General features: G+C 43.0%; 2 protein-coding genes across 3 annotated transcripts; one reads left to right on the top strand and one right to left on the bottom strand.

Annotated features, from left to right (window-relative positions):
* Nucleotides 1–170: 170 nt before the first annotated feature.
* spata7 (spermatogenesis associated 7) lies at nucleotides 171–4,678 on the bottom strand. The gene is made up of 12 exons (XM_052085383.1): nucleotides 4,430–4,678; nucleotides 4,091–4,153; nucleotides 3,920–4,009; nucleotides 3,775–3,822; nucleotides 3,507–3,610; nucleotides 2,762–3,216; nucleotides 2,641–2,686; nucleotides 1,790–1,905; nucleotides 1,687–1,725; nucleotides 1,528–1,605; nucleotides 1,030–1,087; nucleotides 171–908 (listed from the first exon to the last, which is right to left on the bottom strand). The coding sequence occupies exons 1-12, from the start codon at nucleotides 4,470–4,472 to the stop codon at nucleotides 357–359; spliced, it is 1,692 nt and encodes a 563-aa protein (XP_051941343.1). The 5' UTR covers nucleotides 4,473–4,678; the 3' UTR covers nucleotides 171–356.
* A 662-nt stretch (nucleotides 4,679–5,340) lies between these two features.
* Nucleotides 5,341–22,151, top strand: kcnk10b (potassium channel, subfamily K, member 10b). Of its 2 annotated transcripts, none has more exons than XM_052085380.1 (7): nucleotides 5,341–5,546; nucleotides 10,167–10,582; nucleotides 15,689–15,806; nucleotides 18,028–18,188; nucleotides 18,276–18,468; nucleotides 18,552–18,694; nucleotides 18,923–22,151. In XM_052085380.1, coding segments are annotated over exons 1-7 (1,671 nt in total). In that variant the 5' UTR covers nucleotides 5,341–5,545; the 3' UTR covers nucleotides 19,562–22,151. The 2 variants fall into 2 exon arrangements, with proteins under 2 accessions (XP_051941340.1, XP_051941339.1); XM_052085379.1 differs by lacking the exon at nucleotides 5,341–5,546 and adding an exon at nucleotides 5,571–6,108.
* Nucleotides 22,152–22,178: the final 27 nt, after the last annotated feature.

The following is a 22,178-nucleotide window of genomic DNA, read 5'->3' on the forward strand; positions in this document are numbered from 1 at the left end:
TTTCAGGAAAAAAAAAATCTGTTTCTGAACCTAACCCTGAATTCATGTGAGTACAAATGCTCATCTGTGTCTGTATGTGCCCTGTGACTGACTGGCGACCACTGCAGGGTAATCCAAAGTCAGCTGGGGGGATAGGCTGCTGCTCCCGTGACCGTGAACAGGATAAGCTCTGTTCAAAATGTCAGGTAGATTTCATTGCAACCAAGTGTATGATATCAGGAATGCTGTTTTAGGTCACAGGTGGTACAAAATCCCGCCTTTTTCTGGGTTCTGTGTAAAAAGAAAAGAGCTCTCATGCAGCAAGCTTGAAGCATCCTCGGTCTTGAAGAGGCTTTAAAGTTCAGTGTGTGCAACATTCAAAAGTCGTCGTCGCTAACTGAAGCCAGTGTATTTATTTGGTGCTCACTGGAAGAGTCCAAGTTGTCACCTTTAGGGTCTTTATTGACATGCAGCGACTCCGAAAACCTTCTTTCCAAGTCTTGAAGCTCTTTGGATTTTCCTTGAGCAGCTGACTCAGCTTGGACCTGAAGGAGCTCCTCCTGATTGGCATCATCGTCCGTCATGACCGCTTGGTAGTCTTCATCCTTTTCTTCATTACTACTAACATACTCGCTTGTGCCCTCTTCCGTCTTTTCGTTCGGTGTCAGAAGAGAACTTTGTTCAGGAGACCAAAGCGGCGTGGAGCTCAACACGGGCTCCGGGGAGTGCTCAGGAGAATTGTTGCTTTTGCTCACGTGATCAGAGAAACTGTTGTCTACTTCGGTTTTCACCTGCTCCAGGGTTGATTCGGGCAACACAAGAAGGGACTCGAGCAGGTCTTTTTTCCCAAGCTCTTCGCTGTAAGAGGACGGAGCGGAAGGCTCGTCCAGGTTGTTGCGCAGGATGTCCAGAAGGTGGCGCATTTTAGCCTAAAACAACACAGACAATGAATCCTTGACATTACTTTTTTTCCCCCCAAAGACGATCCTCAATGTTTAATACTATATATCACAACCAGGTTCCCCATTCTGCATCCCCATGCATACTCACTTCATCCAGACGTTGCAGATTCATATCAATATGTCGCTGTATCACCCGATTGAGGACCCTTGAAGGAGACATGGACATATAATATCCTGCAGCCTGTTACCATCACGTACGCGGGCCAACCTAAAGTGGTTGTTAACCCAATAATGAAAAAGTGCCCGAGGCCGAAAAGACATGACGTCAAAGCCAAGGTCCCCCCCGTCACGTCGCGTACCCCGCACTCTTGTCCATGTCAAAGGACTCCTCCATCTTGGGAGCATAATTCAAATGTTTTTGAAATCAAAACGGGAACAAGTAGTCCGCATGGTATGTTTTGTATTATAAGTTCCCAAATGCCTTGAAGGTACTGCTTACCATTTAAAAAAAAATCTGGAATCCATTTCCAGCTATTTTTGCTTTTCGAGCCCACTCTAAGATCTCACAAGATACTGAAATATGACAATGACTACACTGACCGTAGAACAGGGAATGACTTGACATTTTACTGAGAACACCCCTCACCTGTCAGAGACTGATCCTCTGGACAAGATGTCTTCCGTTACGTCGTTAATAAATTCAAGGTACATTAATTCTTCATCCCTGTCAAAGAAGAGATTCTTGTTCTTTTAAAATATTCTATGCTTGATTTTTATGCATGAGAGGTTATGGAAACAAACTTACTCTGCACTTGGAGACATGTTTACCCCCTCGAAGGAGAACCTAGAAGAAAGTATCCCTTTCAGAAAGCATACAGAATAATGTGTTATGTCGTACACGATTTTACCTGGTGGAATAGTCGAAGGGATCATAGTCTCGGTTTTTATTTGTTTGTTGTTTCGGCGTTATTGAATATGTGCCGGTGTGGTCGCCCTCAGCCAACTGATGCTCTTTGTTGATTTCCTGGGACAAAGAGTGACATTCAAGATTTTGTTATTTACTGTGATTTTTACAGTGACTATAAAACAGCGGCACAACCCTGTGTAAATGCCAGGGTTTTTTTGGGGGGGGGCGATATTAAAAATGACACCGGGATAAATGGACATCGTTTTCCTCCCATTAATATCGTCTAAGTAATCTGTAAAAACTCAATTGGATTTTTGAGGTGAGAGAAGAAATAAAAACAAACCGAGATGTGTTTTCACAAGTGTTGACATTCTCATAATTGCGGATATGGCTGTGTTTTGTATTCACCAATCATGTTGAAATTCGTGTTAAATGGGCGGCACCTCACACGTGGCAACATTTAACATGCCCCTGATTAACCCCAAATAAGGTTCTAGATGTTCTAGTAGGCTTTTTCCTCATTTCTCTATTTTTTTTCCTACACCTAACATGAGACTGAAGGTGATTAATGATAAAGACAGCCAACTCCCCAGTTACAAGAGGGTGTGCAAACTTGTGCAACAACATTACATCCTTTATTTTTATTTATCCCGTCTCAAAGATAGATAAATTTCCAAATACGTTGCATGTGTTGTAGGACACATTAATAGTGAGATATTTTTTATTGACTTGGGTGTCACTTTAAAAAAAAAAAACCTGGCATTTAAACAGGGGTGTGTAGACTTTGTAAGTCTATAATTATGTGTTTACACCGTATGTATAAATGGTCAAACATTTCAACTGCAAAATTACCTGAGGTGGCTCAACCAACTCTGGTGTGTGCTGCGCAGTCGTGGCTCTACATGAAGGAGGTGAAACAACAATATAAATCATTCTTAACGACATAATTGAGGTGAGACATTGCGGTGTGTACCGTTTCTCCAATTTCAAGTCTTCGAGATCTTGAACCGGATGGGCGCCCCCCGGTGCTCGATAGTAGCGATAACTTGACAGGTATGAGCTCTTTTCCGACTTGAGCATCTTTGGTGTGAAAGGCTTATCTTGGGTGAAGTGCTGCGAATGTTTCTCCAGCAAGTCGCCGCTGTAAGTCTTCTGCACAGGATCACGAAATGCCTTGAGGAAGTTCGGTTCACTCGAGGCGCACAGGTAACTAGCCGCTGGCCGCCCGTGGGACGTCGGCTCCTGGTTTCGGAACTTGAGTTCTGCGGCGGAATGAGGGCGATGATGATGATGATGATTCTTTGGGGTAGCTTTAGTTGGAGACGGGACCTCCTTTGCGTGAAAGGAGCTGCTAAATCCAGGGGCGGAGTGCATGGAGTTTCTTGAGCACAGATAGGGCCTGTATTCAGACTGCATGGAACATCGACTCTGAAAAAGAAAGGAAAAAAAAAACGTGGTAATTGGGCTGAGCCCTGCTGCAAACAACGACAAACTCAGGAAATGATCACCCCACCCAGTTTGGCGTCAAACAGCAGACCCAAGTATTTTTGTAACATGGTTAAAATGATATTGAATGGCTTAGATGGCTTGGTGGGTAACACAGCTGAGTTTGGTTGTATGTTGTAACGAATAACCATTACTTTTGATTGAATTAAAGATGATCTGTTGAATCGTCTTCCATTATAATTCTAACTACTGAAAAAGTTCTAGTGGCTTACGTGTGCCGAGTAACATGAGGCTCTGCTGTTCCTGTGCGAGAGCAAATGTGCTGACTGGGGACGGCCTCCTTTCTTCAGACGCTCTTGTCTCATCCGGTCGCTGTCTGTTTTTGCACATGGAACCATTTCGGAGTATCGTATCAGCAAGCAGATTCTCGCACACAGAATGACATATACGGCTCCTTTAAATTGTCAAACGTGCCCTGTGAGTGTATGCTTTTATACGATGAATGTGGGTGTTGAGGTAAACTGTATTGGTGTTACTTACACTTTACACTCTGCTTAAGGCTTTTGGGTACTGACGTGTCGATAACAGCTGTAAGAAAACACAAGAAAATGTCACTTGTTTCACAGTGAGAGTGACACTATCATTCTTTCACCTTTGTGTTCTTTGACTATTTTTAAAAACTTACATTGTGCTGAATAAATCCTTTTGTAGTGAGACATCATGTGATCTGTAATAAGAGCTTGGGCCCACCTGCTGGAGGAGTGAGGACTAAACGCTGAAAAAAATACGGGAGTCAGAAACAGTTCTCAAAATCAACAAATGATAGCTTAAAATTTTAATAATTAGCAATACTTACGGCTGCTTTTCAATGCCTGACTTCTAATGTTAACGCTAGACCCGGGACCACATAATACACTCCCTAAAATAGAAAAATAATCATCTTAATCCTGATTAGGGATCAATATTAAAACTATCTAAGCATCTGTTTTCTACAATGTCTGCTTTTATTTGTCTTACTGGTAGTCAGCATGCATTAATGAGCATTTCGGGTATTTTGTTAGTTTTACATGCCCATATTTCATTGTATTCAACAAGCATATGGATTCTAAACATTATCTCTACACTACACTATATTATCCAAAAACTATATTTGTCACACACAAACCTAATGCTAACGTTCAGCAACGTTACGTACTTCTTCTCGACTCCATGTCAATGCTATCCTCAGCGTATCCCATTTTCGCCAGAGCTATTCCCAAACCGCAACGGCCAAGCCTCAATACATCCAGAAAGTACAACGCCGTTTATTGTTGACATTTTATCGAGGTGAGCCAATGAATAATGACAATGTTAAACTAGCTTCTTAAGGCAGTTAGCGGAGGATTGCAAAGCTTCGCCGTCGCCATGTCGGTTGCTATGAATGTCAACGTCACTTCGTTACTCACGCATGCGTATTGAATAACGGAGAAGCCGGAAGTTCAACACGGGTGACGGCGGACGCAAATTCTGGAATGTTTCCATGATTTTAAACACGTTTATTTTAAAGCGAGATTGGATAGCGTTGACAACAGACGGAGGGTCAGATACAGCTTAACATATATACTTATAAAAATACTAAATTTAAATAGGAGCCATTACAGCAGTTCCCACATCCCTTGAGCCTACTAGCCAAATGAGAACGCAAGATGAAAAGGCTGTTAATAGTGCAAATCTACTTGGCTATATTATTGCAAAACTGTCTTATAAATTTTTTGGGTGAAACTCCTTATCAAATATCCTTCACACAAATATGGGTACCAAAAACATCTTCCTTGTTGTCTTTTACCTAAAGCCTGAAAATTCTACATTAGAACGATCATCTTTCCCGATTTTACCTTTTTATGAGGCGAAATATTGCTGCAGTCGTGCTTGCTTTTACACAGTGACATAACATCGTATATTATTTGTTGGCCGACAACAAACATGAAATCCAAATACCTCTCAGGTGCATCTTTCATTCATGAATAATAATTAATAATCACATACACACACCGTGCCAATATATTTCGCCCTCAAATGATTCTAGTAATGAACCATTACATCAGATTTTTTTTTTCTTAAAGGTCCCCCATCCCAGTGTATGAAGCTCATCAATAATGCATATGGTGCTCATACATATGAATGATGTCACCGTGGAGGTCCACCAATGGTTGGGCGTGACCCACGGCTTTGCACCATGTGCTCCCACACATTCACGGGCTGCCTGCAACGATGATGGAATAATAATAAATAAAAAATCCACATTTTGCCTGCCGGGGAGAAAAAGCACAAGAGTGAGTATTGGAAATATATGTTTGACGTTGGTGTACATTTCAGGAGAAGATTTTTGAGTGTGCTTGATTTGATCCTGAAAGACCATTGGGAGCAAGCTAAAGGAAGCAGAGCATCCGTTTTTTAACGCGCTCCTTGTTCTACGAGAGGCGAGTGCGTAAAGTTGGGTGGGCACCCACTGGGCTTGCCAGTCCCTAGTGTGCGTGTATTGTATTTATGTTTGTATGGGGCGACTTTTGGTTTTCCCCTCGCTCGAAAACAGATGTACTGCATCTCACTTGGTCCAGACGAGATTCAGAAAAAAAGGAGGGGACTCTCGAACAGCAGACAATGCGGTTATTTGCTCGCCTTGTCATTAGCAGACACGTCCTTAAAAGAAGACATGTCTGAAGATGGGGAGATATATTTATTTTAATCATGTATTTACGTTTATTTTGATTTTCTGAAACGGTTACGTTTTTTTACCCTCGGTTTTAATTTATTAATTTATTATAATTATTTTTGAAAAGATGAAATTCCCAATAGAAACCCCGAGGAAACAAGTTAACTGGGACACCGAACAAGGTACAGTACCTTTTAAAAATCATATTAAAATAACATACTTGAGGACATATATGTAATGTGCTTCCTAGTTTTTGTTTTTAAATGACAATTTCTTTGTTACTCTGTCATCAATTTTACAAATACATGTTATTAAATACACTTAATTAGTACTATATATTGCCCTATAAACTCGGTGTGTGTACTTTCTTTCAAATTTTACATTTAAAAACGAGCCGCGGGAGGTTAATGACAATGCAAGTTAGCACAAACAACCGAAAGTCTCAAAGCATTTAGACAAGGAAAATTGTACACTTGCATTCAATTGACATGTAAAATGCTCTTTTGGACATTAAACGTGACGTTAAATCGAGTCGATATAATTTTTTGCTTGTTTTGTTACCGGAAGTTTAAGCTATTACAGTATTGTCCGAGTTTGACACCCTTTGGACAGTGAGGCTCAGATGGTGTGTCCACCAACCTGTCTCGTTTCTTCAGGAATGACGTGAAAAAAACTCGAGCAAAATAAAAATGGGACCTCTTGTTTTATCCTACTCACTTTATTTGCTTAGTTAGGGCTGCTGAACCACTGCTTGTGTTGAGAATTCATTCAAATATAAGTAGACGAAATGTGGCGACATTCGTGTAACAAATTTACATTTAACCTTAAACGTCGATTAAGTCACATCATTTTCATGTTGTTATGGGACTCGGCTTGCTCCCCATGAAGAGTGGGTATCGAATGGAAAATATGTCTTTCCATTCAAGCCTTATTCAATTAGTCACAATCAATAGGAGGCTGAGTTAGTGCCTTGGATTTTAGATGGGCGTGTACGTCACAAGCAACGTTAATGCAATTTTGATTATAAAACACTAGAGTGGAAGCTCTAAGGTCGAACTTAATCCATTGTGGAACGTGGAGCGACTTTTAAACCAAATTTTCCCAAAGGAAATATGAAAATGGTGTTTGGTTGGTTCCTGGGTCAAACTATCACCTTAACACCTTTCTAAGTAGAACAGGCAGTTTTATGTATGTAAATTTCAGGCCATTTGAGCTTACTGGTGTATAAGAAATTGAAACTTGTCAGACAATCGGAGAAGGTTTTCCCCGAGTAAGTGACAAAACAAAAGGGCTCATACATTGAAAAATGGTTTACAATAATTTGTAGCTGTTACTGACCAAATTTTCTCTTGCCAATATTGCACAAAAACAGTCCTCAAAACTCAAATTCTCCGTGACCAATCATCCAAATTTAAAAAAAATTGTTGCTTTTCAATTACCGGTACATTGAACTGGCCGTTCCATCCACATTTGGCATTTTGACAATTTTATTTTTTGGAAATCTTATTCTGTTGCTGTTTAGAGCTAGAGACACACTTGTCAGTCATTGTGCAGCTCGTCACAACAGCTAGCGCAAGGGTGCCCAAGTCTGGGCCACATGAGCCCCTATCCAACTTGTACTAATTTTCTTTAAGCTAATGAAATGGTAGAAGCTAATGTTGGCAGTTGCACTGAAATGTTACATCTTACAGCTAATGTCACGTTAGCGAGGCAAGCGTATAGCATTTGGAGTGGCATAGCCGTAGCTAGAGCTGGTGCTAAAAAAATTGCTTTAATTATTATTATTACTCAAATGTGCATTTCAATTGTATTGTTTTTCATCAATAGACATTTAAGAATCTCTGCATTCATTTGAACATCAAACACACTGTTAATTAATTGAATAGAATACCATTTGTTATTTTGACTTCAAAATGGCGCCGCGAGAGTGGCTGCCTTTCCAGCAGCTCCTATTTTTTTGATGTTCTACTTCTTCCTTTCATAACTTTGCTGCTGTGAATCTGGAATTTCTCCATTGCGAGACTAATAAAGGTTTTCTTAGTCTTAGTCTTAGTCATTTATGTCTTTGTAAGATTAGTTTGCGTCATGATGACATCATTGCATGCATCCCTGAATACTGATTCAGGCTTGGTGTCTTTCTGCTGTTTCATTCTTAAAGTTGTCATTTATGTTGTCTTCTAAAAATAGCCTGCTGCTATCATTGCGCAGTGTTATAGGAGAGAACAGAAAAATCTCATCGTCGTAATTGATTCAGTCATCCAACAAGGAAGAACTAACAAGATTCATAAGTGCTGTGGGAGTGTACGGGATGCTTCCTGGATGTCCTTGACTCATCCCGGATCATTGTGGATACCTGGTTCTGTCCACTGCTCTGAGGCACATTTGTCATATTTGTTTTATTAGAGCAGTGCTTCTCAATGCTATTCTTTTATGCCCCCCCCCCACCCTTCCTCGAAAGGAGAAAACATTTCATGCCCCCCACCCACCAACTCTCCACCGCAGTGACAGTATATACTTCATCCCTTTCATAGCACATTAGGAACAACAGAGGGGGCAGTTAAGCATTCTTATCCATCATACAAGTGTAAAAGGAAATTAACCACAGCAAAGGTCAAACCTCATCAAACTAAATTAAAAGTACCTCACTGGCCCCATCTAAGTATAAGGAGACGATCATAAAGTATATTCGCAGCACTCAATTAGTTGTTGGACTATCCGTGCCATACATTTCCTGAAAGCCTTTGTAGCTATGCATATAGATTAATGTAATATTCATGTGCATAATCATTTGCATAATGTATTGAAAATCAGGATGTTTTCTTCACCTAATGGAATCCTATAAATGGTGATGCAGTTTTCTTCTGCATTAGCGATATAGGCAATGCCCAGCAGGCTTCCGAGGCTGCCTTCCGCGTGACTAATGGCTTTAATGTACAGCGTCTAAAACTCAGTCCTCAGATGGCAAGACAATTTAAAGATTGCCTTTGGTATCGGTGGTTCCGGGTCAGATTACAATTGAGAAATCTGTGTCATCCAAACACACAAACCATCAACTATCAGAGTTTTGAAAGTCAAAGGAAATTAGGTAAGCTACAACCAAAGTAATAAAATTGACATCAAAGTTCCTTTCAAGATAAATGTCTTATTTTGTTGTGTCTTTGTTCTGTGCACTGTTCAAACTAAAGTGGAATTGAACCAAACAGCACCGCACCAAAAGTCACTTAAAAGTGGATTGATGAGAACCCTGGTTTGTGTGCGCCAGGATTTGCATTTATATATAAACCTAAGCCTAACGAACAGAGCAGTAACAAAGATTATTCTAACTGAATCAAAAGTTCTGATTCAAAACAGAATACCGAACGACAAGCGTGTTCATACTTGACCTGAAATGAACCGAACCGGACCTGACTTCACTTGCCTACCCCAAGAACTTTCCACACACACACACACACATACGCTCGCAAACATTCACATACACTTATTTGACAATCTATGGAACAGTAAGAGCACAGCGGGAGCATGCTGGTGGTTGCCTGCAGCTTTTTAACTCATAAAATGCCAAAAAGTTTGAATTTAACATTTAAAATGGCTTAACTTCACCTGAATCCCGCTCCACAATGTGACCAAGGGTAAAATCAAATCCAAGTCCCTTGCACTCTTACTCCTGTCTATAAATGCTCCTCATTGTTGTCTCCTTCTTCTTCTTTTTCTTCATCTTAGTTCATTGGTGGATTACTGCTCTTTGGTGCATACCGCCACCTACTGCACAGGATGTGCAGAGCGTTTCAATATGTAGCCAATGGAAGCAAATCTGCTTGTATTCAACCCCGCTAACATACACATGAGACAGGCGGGGTGTGTTTCTGTCAGTCGTTAGTAAAACGGGTGTCCGTCAGTGTTGGACTGGGAGTGCTTTGTAGATCTTTTTTTTAAGTCCCCCATCAGTCGTCAATTGCCAGCAAAATGGGCGTCGGGCAGTGACGGACTGACGGACTTTCCGTCAGTAATGACGGAATGCCCATCTCGGTTGCTGGGTTAATACACTTCATTGTAACCAAACCAAACTGTGAGTTCATATTTGTGAGTTTCCAATGCTTTTTGGCATAATTAGCAATCGTCCATGGTTTTGGTAGCGCATTCACACTAGAACGCTTAAAGGGTCTCAGTCCAGTTGTCAGGTACTAAACGTTCACAAGCTGAATCACGACGCAACTTGATCTTTTCCTACAATGTTTTCCAGTGGCGGTCCAGACCAACTTGGTCCCTCCCAAGAAGGCCCAGCCCGGCATGGTGAAGTCCAGCCTGGTCCAGGCTAGTGTGGCTACCATGCAGAACCCAACGGGCTGTGAGCCCAAAGCCAACGGCCACTGCTCGCTGCCTCGCCTGTCCATCTCGTCGCGCTCGGCCAGTGTCGTGGCCAGCATGGACACCAGCTGCGACGGCTCGCTGGCAGCGCTGCACTCGGTCATGAAGTGGAAGACCGTATTGGCCGTGTTCATCGTGGTGGTCCTGTACCTCGTGTGCGGGGGTCTGGCATTTAGGGCGCTGGAGCAGCCGTTCGAAAGCGACCAGAAGACCAGCATCACTCTGGAGAAGGCTTCCTTTCTGGCAAGACACTCATGTGTCACACCCGATGAGCTGGAGGCTCTCATAAAGGTGAGTTGGTGACAGCGATTTTTATATATGCCCCCCACCCCCCGCTACCTGACAGAAGTGCACTTGATAAACATAAATCCATTATCCCGTGCTGCTCAACGGGTAAACATAAGAAGCAAGGCAGTCCTCCAGCAGGAGCCTCACTTGCTACCTTTGGCAATGCGACACATCTCATAATGCTCAGTGACACTTCACATGTGCTGACAATTCATGGTAAACATTGTTACATAAACCAACATAAAAGTTGTCTGTGGGGAGAATAGGTTAGGTAACTGTCTATCCTTAATGAAGTATCGCGTGATGTGAGCAACTGGCATTTAAAGTTCTCCACTCAGTTCCTTGCACTTCTGGGCCCCAATTTATGAAATGCCATATTGGCGTATTCCCTCAGCCACGGAAATGTGAGCCGATGTTGATTAGAATTGAGATGTTTAGTTGGAGGATAGACCATGCGTATATCCACGGAATGGGTCACGACACGGTAATTGACGTCGATTAATTCAGACATGATTGAGCCAACATGGAAAAAGTAAGTAGTAGTTCAGGAAAAGATATCATAATAATTCCGTATATCCAATGAAAACACCTGAAAGGCGGAAGAGATTAAAAAAAACATGACAGGGAGATTCAGACAAGTGTGCAGTCTCTTGTATGCCTTATGCTTTGTTTCTTTCTCTCTCTCTCTCTCTCTCTCTCTCTCTCTCTCTCTCTCTCTCTCTCATATTTGTGCTGATTAGGGAGAAAAGCCAAATTTCCTCCCCCCCCCCCATCTCAAATCTCAATGCAATTGGTTGCCTTCTCCCCACCATGTTATTATGCTAATTAAGGAACAAAAGCAGGGTTAATAGAGAGAGGTTGGCTGGAGTGGAAAATGAGCATTCGATTGTTTGATGTCAGATTCTCACATTTTAAACTGCCAAACACTACGAAGAGTAAGTACAAAAATGAAAGTGAAAAAAAAAATAAACAGTGAAAATCCTCGCGGTTCGACGGACAGTTTGATGTGGTTGGATGCGAAAGGAAATCCACACATCACTGGTGAGTCATACAGCTACATGCTAATTAGCAGTTGTCTGATAAGTCATTTATTTAATTGATATTCAATTACTGGTTTTATTATTGGATTTAGTTTACTTCTTATATGGCCTATTTGTGGAGTGCAAGATTAAAAAAAAAAAAAAAAATAAAATAAAAAGGTCGCTAACTATGGTCCACTAAAGTCAAGTACAAATTCTTCTGTATGTGTAACACTTTTAAACCCCAAAATGTCATTTATAAAATTCATTGACGAATATGAACATGAAGAGAGAAATTGTAGTTCGTTTTATTAATATTTCAGTTACAGATATAAACACACTACATTTTATTTATTGATGTATTTATTTATTTTCACAGTGATGTTGTTGTAGAGCGAACTAGGCAAGAGTTAGCATTTGCACCTTGGCTTTGACAGCGGTCAACTGCAAGGCATATCTTGACAAACACCCACTCCCACTCCCACTCCCATTTATTTTTGTATCTGTGGACAACTTGGAATCTTCAGTGAACCAGAATGCCCGAAGAATAAAAAGTGAGAACCTCAAAAGCGTGAGGCAGACGTGCTCCTCGCGAGTCTTTGAACCATATACTTCCAGAAAATTCTGTCTGCCTTCGACTGCAATATGCGCTCACTTGTGAGACTATTAATAAAATTATGACGCCCCCATGACATTCTCTTAAACTTGGAATAACCCCGACGACGAGGGAAACCAGCACATACAATTTGGAGTGGCCTACTTTTCGCTGGAACAATCTTGTTTGATGTGAACATCTTTCACCACTGGTGAATTTTGGTCTGTATTTCCAGATATTTATTTTTACACTCCATGGCCACCCACCCACCCACACAAGGATCCATTCCTTACTCACCTCAAGGTATCACAAAAAGATACTAGCTGTAGTTTGTGGCAGAAATCAATGACGGCATCTTGCGTAAGCTGGGGATGGAAATGCAAAACCTTTAGCGTGTTGTGTTCGGCAAAGGGGGAGTCCGGAGGGAATTAATTATTCATCGGGCGAGGCAGGAGTGGGAGACCTCCTGCGGTGCCGGAAGCAGCTGCTGGGCAAAATGAGCCCATTCGGTACACGCGCGAGGGCATAGATCATCAGTAAGAAGTGAAAGCTAACAGGCTAAACACCAGCTGGAAGTGAAAGCTAACAGGCTATTTGCTAACGAACGGCTTTCAAGTGCTGAAGGAATGATTACATTTTGGCGATGGCTATAATCAAAGCCGTAACCGGCGATGAACAGACCTTGGCACCCATTTGTTTTTCTTGGCGAATCCTCCAAATGATCCTCAAACTGACGTGATGCTCCGCCCACATGAGACGCGAGAAGCCAGTGCTGTCAAAAAATTTCCACCAAATAGCGCCTAAAAACATATATACTGTTAAAATCCCGCAAAAAATGTTGTCATTGTTCACAAGTACTGCAAAATCGACACTATTTTTTGGGGGCTACCTAAAGCATTTCACAATATGTGTTCCCATTAAGAGTGTGGAATTTTGTCAGAAAAGTTAGTGGGTTGGTTAAATACGTCATGCCTATTCCTCTTTGTTTGATGTTTACTTTTACAGTAAAGAGTCTGCTACGCCTCTCTCATAAAGGTAAATCTGAATACGAATCCAAGGCCGTTTTGCTGCTCCATTGAGCGTTACATACTCAATGTGTTTTTGTGTTCTTTCAGTAGTGTAGTGCGGGGGCGAGTCATTCATATCAGTCTTTTTTGTGGAGGAAGACAGAATCCTCAGGAAGAAGAATGGCTGGGAAAAAAAACCAAATAATCACTGACAGACACTCAATGCCCGTGCGGCCATGTTTGCTCTTTCAGCGTCCTCCTACCCACTGTGAGCGTCACCCCCCCATTGCCCATCCTTATAATTACCTCGGCCGAAGCCTCTGGCCTGATGCATGCTGTGGCACAATGTGATGCCGCGCTGTTATTTACAGGGCTCATTTCGTGATGAGTCACGATTCAGCACACCTGCAGCTGCGTTACGTCACCACACGCAAATGATCTTTTTTCTGGATGTTGTAATACGTACATTCCATGACACAAGACACACATTTAGGTTTGTTTTATATATAGAGATATAGATATACAGTAGATAGATAGATATATACACACACACACACACACACACACACACACACACACATGTTTCAGGATTTTTTTAAGGGAGTATTTGCAAACAAAAACGCCAAAATAGCAATCATAGACGGTAAGCAGGAGAGCTGGTGTCTTTTGCGTGTGAACTCATCGTAAACGCCAAGCGCCTCATTTTTCTCAGAGCACACTATAAATGGCAGAAACAGCCATTTGACAAAGGTAAAATAACCATCCATCCATCCATTTTCCGAACCATTTGATCCTCACTAGGGTCGCGGCAAAGGTAAAATAATTTTTGGAATTACTTTCAGTTCAATCTTGGTCATGTTTTTTTTTTTTTAAGCCACCCCACTTGTTTTCCCTCCTGATCATATTGTATAAGCTTCCTTTTGTTTCTGACAATCTCACAGTATCCTTCCTGGTGGAGGAGACAATTTTGTTTGGCAGCGCAAGCTGGCCAGTATTACGATAAAGACAATATTGAAAGTGCTGCAGTGTTTGGCCCCCTTGTCATGCTTTTTATGGGGGGGGGGCAATCGTTGAAGGGTAACGCGCCGATGTCTCTTGCTGGTGTGTGCCTGAAAGACATTTTATCCCTCCTGTCACCCTGGGAAGGCAATGTTTGGCTACCAAAAAGCAGTGGTCTTACTAAAAAATTGCTTGTCAACATTGTATGTTGCCGCAGAAAAAATGTTTGGTACAAAATGTACCGGTAATACTCTTCTCACAAGGTCAACGTTTTGACACACAAATGCTCAATGTTGCCATGAAAGTTCCGCAGTAGGCAATATACTCCAGCCAAATTAAATGTCTTGCCGTATAGCACATTGTTCTGCTGCAATGCAAAAAAAAAGTCAACAAAAACAAAGGAGTCCTTCAGGAGTCCTCATGCCTGCAAAGCGCACGTGCACTATAGAGGATTTTCCACATCTTCAATGCAGCACCACGTTTCCTGGCAAACAGAAGAGGGCTATAAATAGAACAGCTCATAAAATATTCAGACATTGCGCGGCTATTTATAGCCGTCCCACCACTCTAGAAATAGATCATTCTGAATGTAATTCGATATTTGTTACGGCTTATTGAATTCATTTTTTTTAAACGCTTGGACGAATTTGACATGAAGTGAAAACGTGCAAGACCGTGAATAGTAGTCTGTGCGCCTGAAGTGGTCCGTAGCTTGCTTTGAAATGTATGTCACGAGAGTAGATGCATTTTTCATAAAGCGGTTGCTTTCAAAACGCTTGCACATAATGTGTGGGGGCGGCCTTGAATGATGGCGCGAGTACATTCAAGTGAATGATCACAACAATTTACCAGCACAAAAATGCGGTGATCTTTCATATATTAAAAAAAAAAAAGCATTCACTGCATTGTGTTGCTATTTAAATGTCAACACACGCCTGGTGTAATGTTTTTTGGGGTACACCACACAGTATTTTGCCTCAAAATTGAGCTTGGCCGCAAAAGTAGATGTTCCATAGCAATATGACCACCGTGTTTTGCCACAAAAATGCACAATAGTTTAGAAGTTATAAAACAGCGCTAACCACCATTTCACCCGCCCCCCCAAAAACATGATACGAACAGCACTTTTTGAATGAAATCTACATTATTATCATGCGACCGGGAGCGTTTGCTCATGGACAGCGTTGTCTTTTTTTTTTTTTTCCCCCACATCCGAGGCCACAGCAAAAGTCCGTGTCGCCATGGAGACAAGAATACAAAGAATTCGCATCAAACATTAGTGAGCGAGAAAGAGAGCAGATGGAGATTTTATGGCACCGCAATGAAGCACAAGCGTGAAGAATGTCCCAGTGAATGTAAAGCTACAATGTCTTTGTTTGTTTCGATGCGCCATTCAGAGTCGCTAGTAGTTAGCATGCGCATGAGATGCCATACACAATAAATACAAATAAAAGGCTTTTTTGTGGTTTTTTTGGCCTGTGTTTTTCAGCATTCCATCGACGCTGTGAGTGCCGGAGTGAGTCCCATAGGCGACACTTCGTACAACTCCAGTTACTGGGACCTGGGCAGCGCTTTCTTCTTCGCCGGAACTGTCATCACCACCATCGGTACATCCTTGGACCCCAAACTCTTGCATGACTGTACTGTCCACGTACATTCAGCGAATGAGTTAAAATTGTGAAATGCTTTGCATAGCACTATCTAGAATAGCAACAGTAAAATTCACTTCACCGTGCTTCCCTAAATTAGAACCTCAATTAAATTGTCATATTATTTGACAAAGAATTCTTATTTTACTTGATGAAACGTCCTTATATGTGGACGCCAGGCCCTTATAGTCCAAAATCCCCCCCAAAGCACCCCCCAACCCTGGAAAGTGGCGTACTTTGTGGTCCACAACTCAAAAATCAAAAGTGTTCCATTTGGACACGACATTTTTCTATTTTGGCACCAAAAAAGACATTTATATGACATACTAAAATTAAAAATATTTTCTCTAAGTAAAAGTGTGATTGAAAAACATTTCTCTTCAAAAACAGAAAAAAAGTTTTATTGGCAAAAAAAAAACAACAACCCATTTTCTTAAAATAAAACTGGTAAAAAAAATCTTGTAATCTTTTAAACTTAGTTAAAATGCCACTGCCATTTTTCAGATAAGTCTTAAACTTTATTCTCACATTTTTTTCCGCAGTAGATTACATCCTTATTCTTGTAATCCTTCTACTGTCTTTTGAAGAAGAAAAAAAAACTCCATAGTCATTCTAGCGATTGTTTTGTGTGTGCGTCTTAATGTAACAAGATGATCATTTCTTGAACGAAAAATTTTTTCCGAGCTCAGCTCAATTCCATGTGGTCCCGTTGTAAGGTCATCGCACGCTTCGATGATGAAGTGGCTGAGGTTTTTGTGGGCCTTTCGATTATTGATATGACTTAAGTCAATTTAATCTTGAGATCGCCACTGGCCTTTTGACAATGACAAATGTCTTTTCCCTCAAGGGCAACTGAATTAGCGCCTTCCCCTGGTCTTACTTCGCCCTTCCCATTTCCTCCAGCAACGTAACAGAAGAGCTTCTATTGATGATGTTGCATAAGTGTGTCATCCATCCATCCATCCATCTTCTACCGCTTATCCGGGGCCGGGTCACAGGGCCAACAGCTTTAGCAGGGAAGCCCAGACTTCCCTCTCCCTAGCTACTTCTTCCAGCTCTCCCCGGGGGATCCCGAGTCGTTCCCAGGCAAGCTGGGTGACATAGTCTCTCCAGCGTGTCCTGGGTCTTCCTCTGGGTCTCCTCCCGGTGGGGCATGACCGGAACACCTCACCGGGGAGGCGCTCAGGAGGCATCCGAATCAGATGCCCAAGCCACCTCATCTGGCTCCTCTCGATGTGGAGGAGAAGCGGCTCGACTCGGAGCCCCTCCCGGATGACCGAGCTTCTCACCTTATCTCTAAGGGAGAGCCCGGACACTCTGCGGAGAAAACTCATTTCGGCCGCTTGTATCCGGGATCTCGTTCTTTCGGTCACGACCCATAGCTCGTGACCATAGATGAGGGTTGGGGCGTAGATCGACCGGTAAATTGAGAGCTTCGCCCTTTGGCTCAGCTCCTTCTTCACCACGACAGACCGATACAACGTCCGCATCACAGCAGACGCTGCACCGATCCGCCTGTCGATCTCTCGCTCCCTCCTGCCCTCACTCGTGAACAAGACCCCAAGATACTTAAAGTCCTCCACTTGGGGCAAGATCTCCCCCCCGACCCGGAGGGGGCACTCCACCCTTTTCCAACTGAGGACCATGGTTTCAGATTTGGAGGTGCTGATTTTCATCCCAACCGCTTCACACTCGGCTGCGAAACGCTCCAGTGAGAGTTGGAGAGGCCTGTTTGAAGGAGCCAACAGCACCACATCATCTGCAAAAAGCAGGGATGCAATACTGAGGCCCCCAAAACGGACCCCCTCAACGCTTCGGCTGCGCCTAGAAATTCTGTCCATAAAAGTTATGAACAGAATCGGCGACAAAGGGCAGCCTTGGCGGAGTCCTACCCCCACTGGAAACGGTTCCGACTTACTGCCGGCAATGTGAACAATACTGAGGCCACCAAAACGGACCCCCTCAACGCTTCGGCCGCGCCTAGAGATTCTGTCCATGAAGGAAGTGTGTCATCTTCATCTTAATGCAACCTCCACACCAACCTCCTCATTTCCTTCCTTTGGCGCACCTCGGGATGTCCTTAATAGGGTTTTATTAGCTTGTCAGCCAGGGCAAGTTCAACGATGCCAAGGTAGAATCATGTTTTCAATCAAATTTGTCATTTCTGATGTGTCTATAGGTTATGGAAATATCGCTCCCAGCACGGAGGGCGGGAAAATCTTCTGCATTCTTTACGCCATATTCGGCATCCCTCTTTTCGGCTTCCTGTTGGCCGGGATCGGCGATCAGCTGGGCACTATTTTTGTCAAAAGTATTTTGAGAGTGGAGAAGATCTTCAGGGTGAGTCGCAGGTATTGACAAATCGTTGCCCGAGCGATGCCGCCGTTAGTCTGACGGCCGTTCTTCCCTTTTGCTCCCCCTCCGCAGCAAAAACACAAACAGATCAGCCAGACGAAGATCCGGGTGACGTCCACCATCCTCTTCATCTTTGCCGGTTGCATCGTCTTCGTCACCGTTCCCGCCGTCATCTTCAAACACATCGAGGGCTGGACCACGCTGGAGGCCATCTACTTTGTCGTCATCACTCTCACCACAGTGGGGATCGGCGACTATGTGGCGGGTTCGTATTCAACTCGACGTCCGCTCGCATTCATCAAGTTCAGCCTGAGCTGATTTTGTTTTTTTTTCTTTTTTTTCTTCCAGGCGGAAACCGCAGGATTGACTACATGAAGTGGTACAAGCCTCTGGTGTGGTTTTGGATCCTGGTGGGTTTGGCCTACTTTGCGGCCGTCCTCAGCATGATCGGAGACTGGCTTCGAGTGCTATCCAAGAAGACCAAAGATGAGGTAGGGTTTCTTTTCGATGACATGCTCAACACTGTCTGAGCTGAATTTTTAATGTTGTTAATTAAATCGTTTTGGGGTTTTTTTTTGGTTTTTTTCCAATTTTCGTTTTCGTTCCCGTCAGCTAGCATAGACTCCGTGACCCTGTGACCGGATAGATCTCCTCGCATAGACGGCTCTCACCGCCTTGATTTTTCTCTGTAATTCACTACAGAGCAACTGTCTTCACAGGTTGCCGCTCACGCAGCCGAATGGAAGGCGAACGTACGAGCCGAGTTCCGGGAGACGCGGCGGCGCCTGAGCGTCGAGATCCACGACAAGCTCCAACGGGCGGCGACCATCCGCAGCATGGAGCGCCGCCAGCTGGGTCTGGAACAGCGGGCCCACTCTTTGGACATGCTGTCTCCTGAGAAGAGGGCTGTTTTTGCCAGTCTGGACACCGGCCGCTTTAAGACTTCATCCCAGGAGAGCATTGACACCAAGCTAAACAACCTGCGGCTGAAAGGCGCCTGCGAGCCCTACGAGCACCGCGGCGTCGAGCGGATGCCACAGACGGCCTCCTCGTCGGAGGAGAATCTCTTCAACCTGCGCTTTGGCACGCTCACCAAGCTGGCCAGGCGCAGCAAGAACCGCGAGATCCGGAGGAACGTACCCGGCGACGCTCGACGGGCCAGCGTCGGCGTTGGCAACGGGAACGCCATGTTTGACGAAGAGCGGGGCGAGGGGGGGGAAGAAGATTGTGAGCTCGATGAGGAAGGCCAGGAGAGGAAAGAGAGGAACACAAGCTTGACAAACCTGTCGCAGTATTCCACGGATCGCTCCAAGTTGAACGGATGCATACCAGAACTGCCGAATCACCAAGATGACTAGGCAGGAGAAACTCTTCTGATGGAGGGGTCGAGACTCTCAGTAGAAGTCTACTCGTGCCCCTTGAGGTACACTCGAAAAGAATTTCCTGGACTCCAAGTAGCATTTGTACCTCAAGAACTCTCCAAAGCCAGAGTGATTTGCGCTTTGCCGGAGAATTTAATCAGACAAAGGAGTCTCGTCTTGACTGTCATTTCAGTCCAAATTATAGTACCCCGAAATTTCTGGACGGGAACTGTCCAAAAGCAGAATGGTTAGCTTGTCCTGTCGAGAAAATCATCAGACCAAGAGACATAAGACCGGCCCAAGGAGCCGCTTCCGCTCCCCTCGATGGGATCATTTCTGAACTCCAAGGAGAGATGTGCACGGTGAACGTTTGCCTGCCACAACTGTGAAAAAAAAAAGACCACTTAACTGCTTGTTCGAGGAAAGCATCGGACAAAGTGAGACAGACTTGTGCCCCTCAAAGTACAACCTTGAAAACAATTGTACCCTATTGGGCTACGATAATAATAGAAATGGAGAAGAAATGAAAATCATTTCTGGATTTCTCATGGAGCCTTTCAACCAGTCCAATTGTCCAAAACCAGACTGATGACCTGTTCACCGGAGAATCTTATCAGACGGAGGGATATAGACTTGCAGAAGGAGTCCGCGCGCTAGCCTCAAGGTACCAGCGAAAAGAATCGTACCTCACTGCGATCATTTCGATAAGGAGAGCTCAAAGTCTGGTAAAAGTCATCGTTGCATTGAGCGTTCATCCCACCGGCAGGACTTTGCAACGCCGACATTTTTGCAGAAGTCCACGGGCATACGTCCAAGAAATGTGCCTTTTTCCGTTCCCTCAGTTAGCTTGGAGCCGCTCCTGGGAATTGCTGTCACTGTGCCATCAAATCACGGGGAAGCAAAACCCGTTGCCCAAAAAAAAACTAATACCGTATTGGCCCAAATATAAGACGGCCCTGATTATAAGACGACCCCCTCTTTTTCAAAACTCAAGTTTGAAAAAAGACTTTTTGAACACCAAATTAAATTTTGATACAGAAAATAATGACAGTACATCTGAAACTAATGATTATAACAATATATTTGAGAGAAAAAGCATGTTATTTTGCCTCATTCAAATCTCAATATCTGAACATTTAAATATGTAAACTAAAGTGCAATCACATTTGTAAATGAATGTCTTGTGGTTTTTGAAATGTAAATGACATTGTATCTTCTCCTCAGCTGCCGGTTAACCTGGCCCATCTTCGACCCACTTTTCTCCAGAATGTTGCTACGTTTCTCCATTTTCTCTTATCTCCGATTATTTTCTTTTCTTTCTTACCGCTATTTGTTATTTTTCTTCTTTGTGCTACCGCTATTTTTATTTTTATTTTTATTCTTCGTGACAGGGGTTCGCTTTGGCCTGGGGAATCAAGTTCAGTATTTGCTTCAATGATATCTGGCGCCATCTAGCGTCGTGAATGGGTATAATGTCTAGTTCCCGAATATAAGACGACCCCCACTTATTCAGTCTTAACAAAAAACACCGTCTTATATTTGAGCCAATACGGTAAAACAAAGCAAAACCGAGGAGACCTGTCGTCTGAATACCACATCGCAGATTTTTTTTTTTTCCCTTTGGCTTTCATCGCAGTGTTAGCTGGCTAGCTAGCTCGCTCCAATAAGATGCTCCGAAAACAAACTTGGACATATAAATCCACAGCATCGTCCATCTTCACTTCGCGTCATTGATTGCCGCTTTGTCGTCATGTAAAGCCTCGTCTATTTTTGGACCGCCGCGGAAGACCTCGCGAAAGGTGGGAGAGGCCTCGGATCAATGAACACAGACTAAGTGACTGTCAACCACATCATGCTAATCAACCTTATTGATTGTGCGTGGGGAGCCGTGCGTTTTTCAAATGCAATGCTCCTCTCTCGTGACTGAGAGGGCGAAGAAATCCCGATTGATAGGCACTTGCTTTTTGTAACACCACATTTTTGTACTCACCAAGCATGTTTTTGCATCACTGGAATCATTTGTTTTCGACATCAGTGGAACACATGCGTTGTTGTTGTTAATAGTTTATCTCACCGATACGTGTAATAGCGGATCTGGAATGGGTGTCATTATTAAGAATTGATCACTAAATTATTGTCGTCACAAGTATGCTCCTTTTGGTACTTTCTACCTAACGTTAATGTAAAATTCAGTGATTAATTGAATCATAAGAATACAGTTTACAAGTCCATTCCAATACTGGACCATGTGAAATGTCCATCCATCAATTCATTTTCCGAACCGCTTGATCCTCACTAGGGTCACGGCATGTGAAATGTAATATTTGAAAATGTCAAGAAATTACATGGTACAAAATGGTACTGTTGATACTACAGAACACATCTAAATGTACAGTATTCTACTGTATCCTTGATTAGTGCCATTGTGAAGAGCAATTTTACAAACAAACGGTCTTAATGGTTATGCCCTCTTCATGACCATGATCTGTGATGATTCAATATTTATTGTGAACGTTGAATGAAGATTTCACGTCAATTGTATCCAGTGCCTTTTTTTCTTCCAGATAATAAAAATGGCAAAAGAAATCAACGTGGTCGCCTTCTCCGTAAATTT

Source organism: Hippocampus zosterae, chromosome 14, assembly GCF_025434085.1.
Source record: "Hippocampus zosterae strain Florida chromosome 14, ASM2543408v3, whole genome shotgun sequence".
Classification (NCBI taxonomy): domain Eukaryota; kingdom Metazoa; phylum Chordata; class Actinopteri; order Syngnathiformes; family Syngnathidae; genus Hippocampus; species Hippocampus zosterae.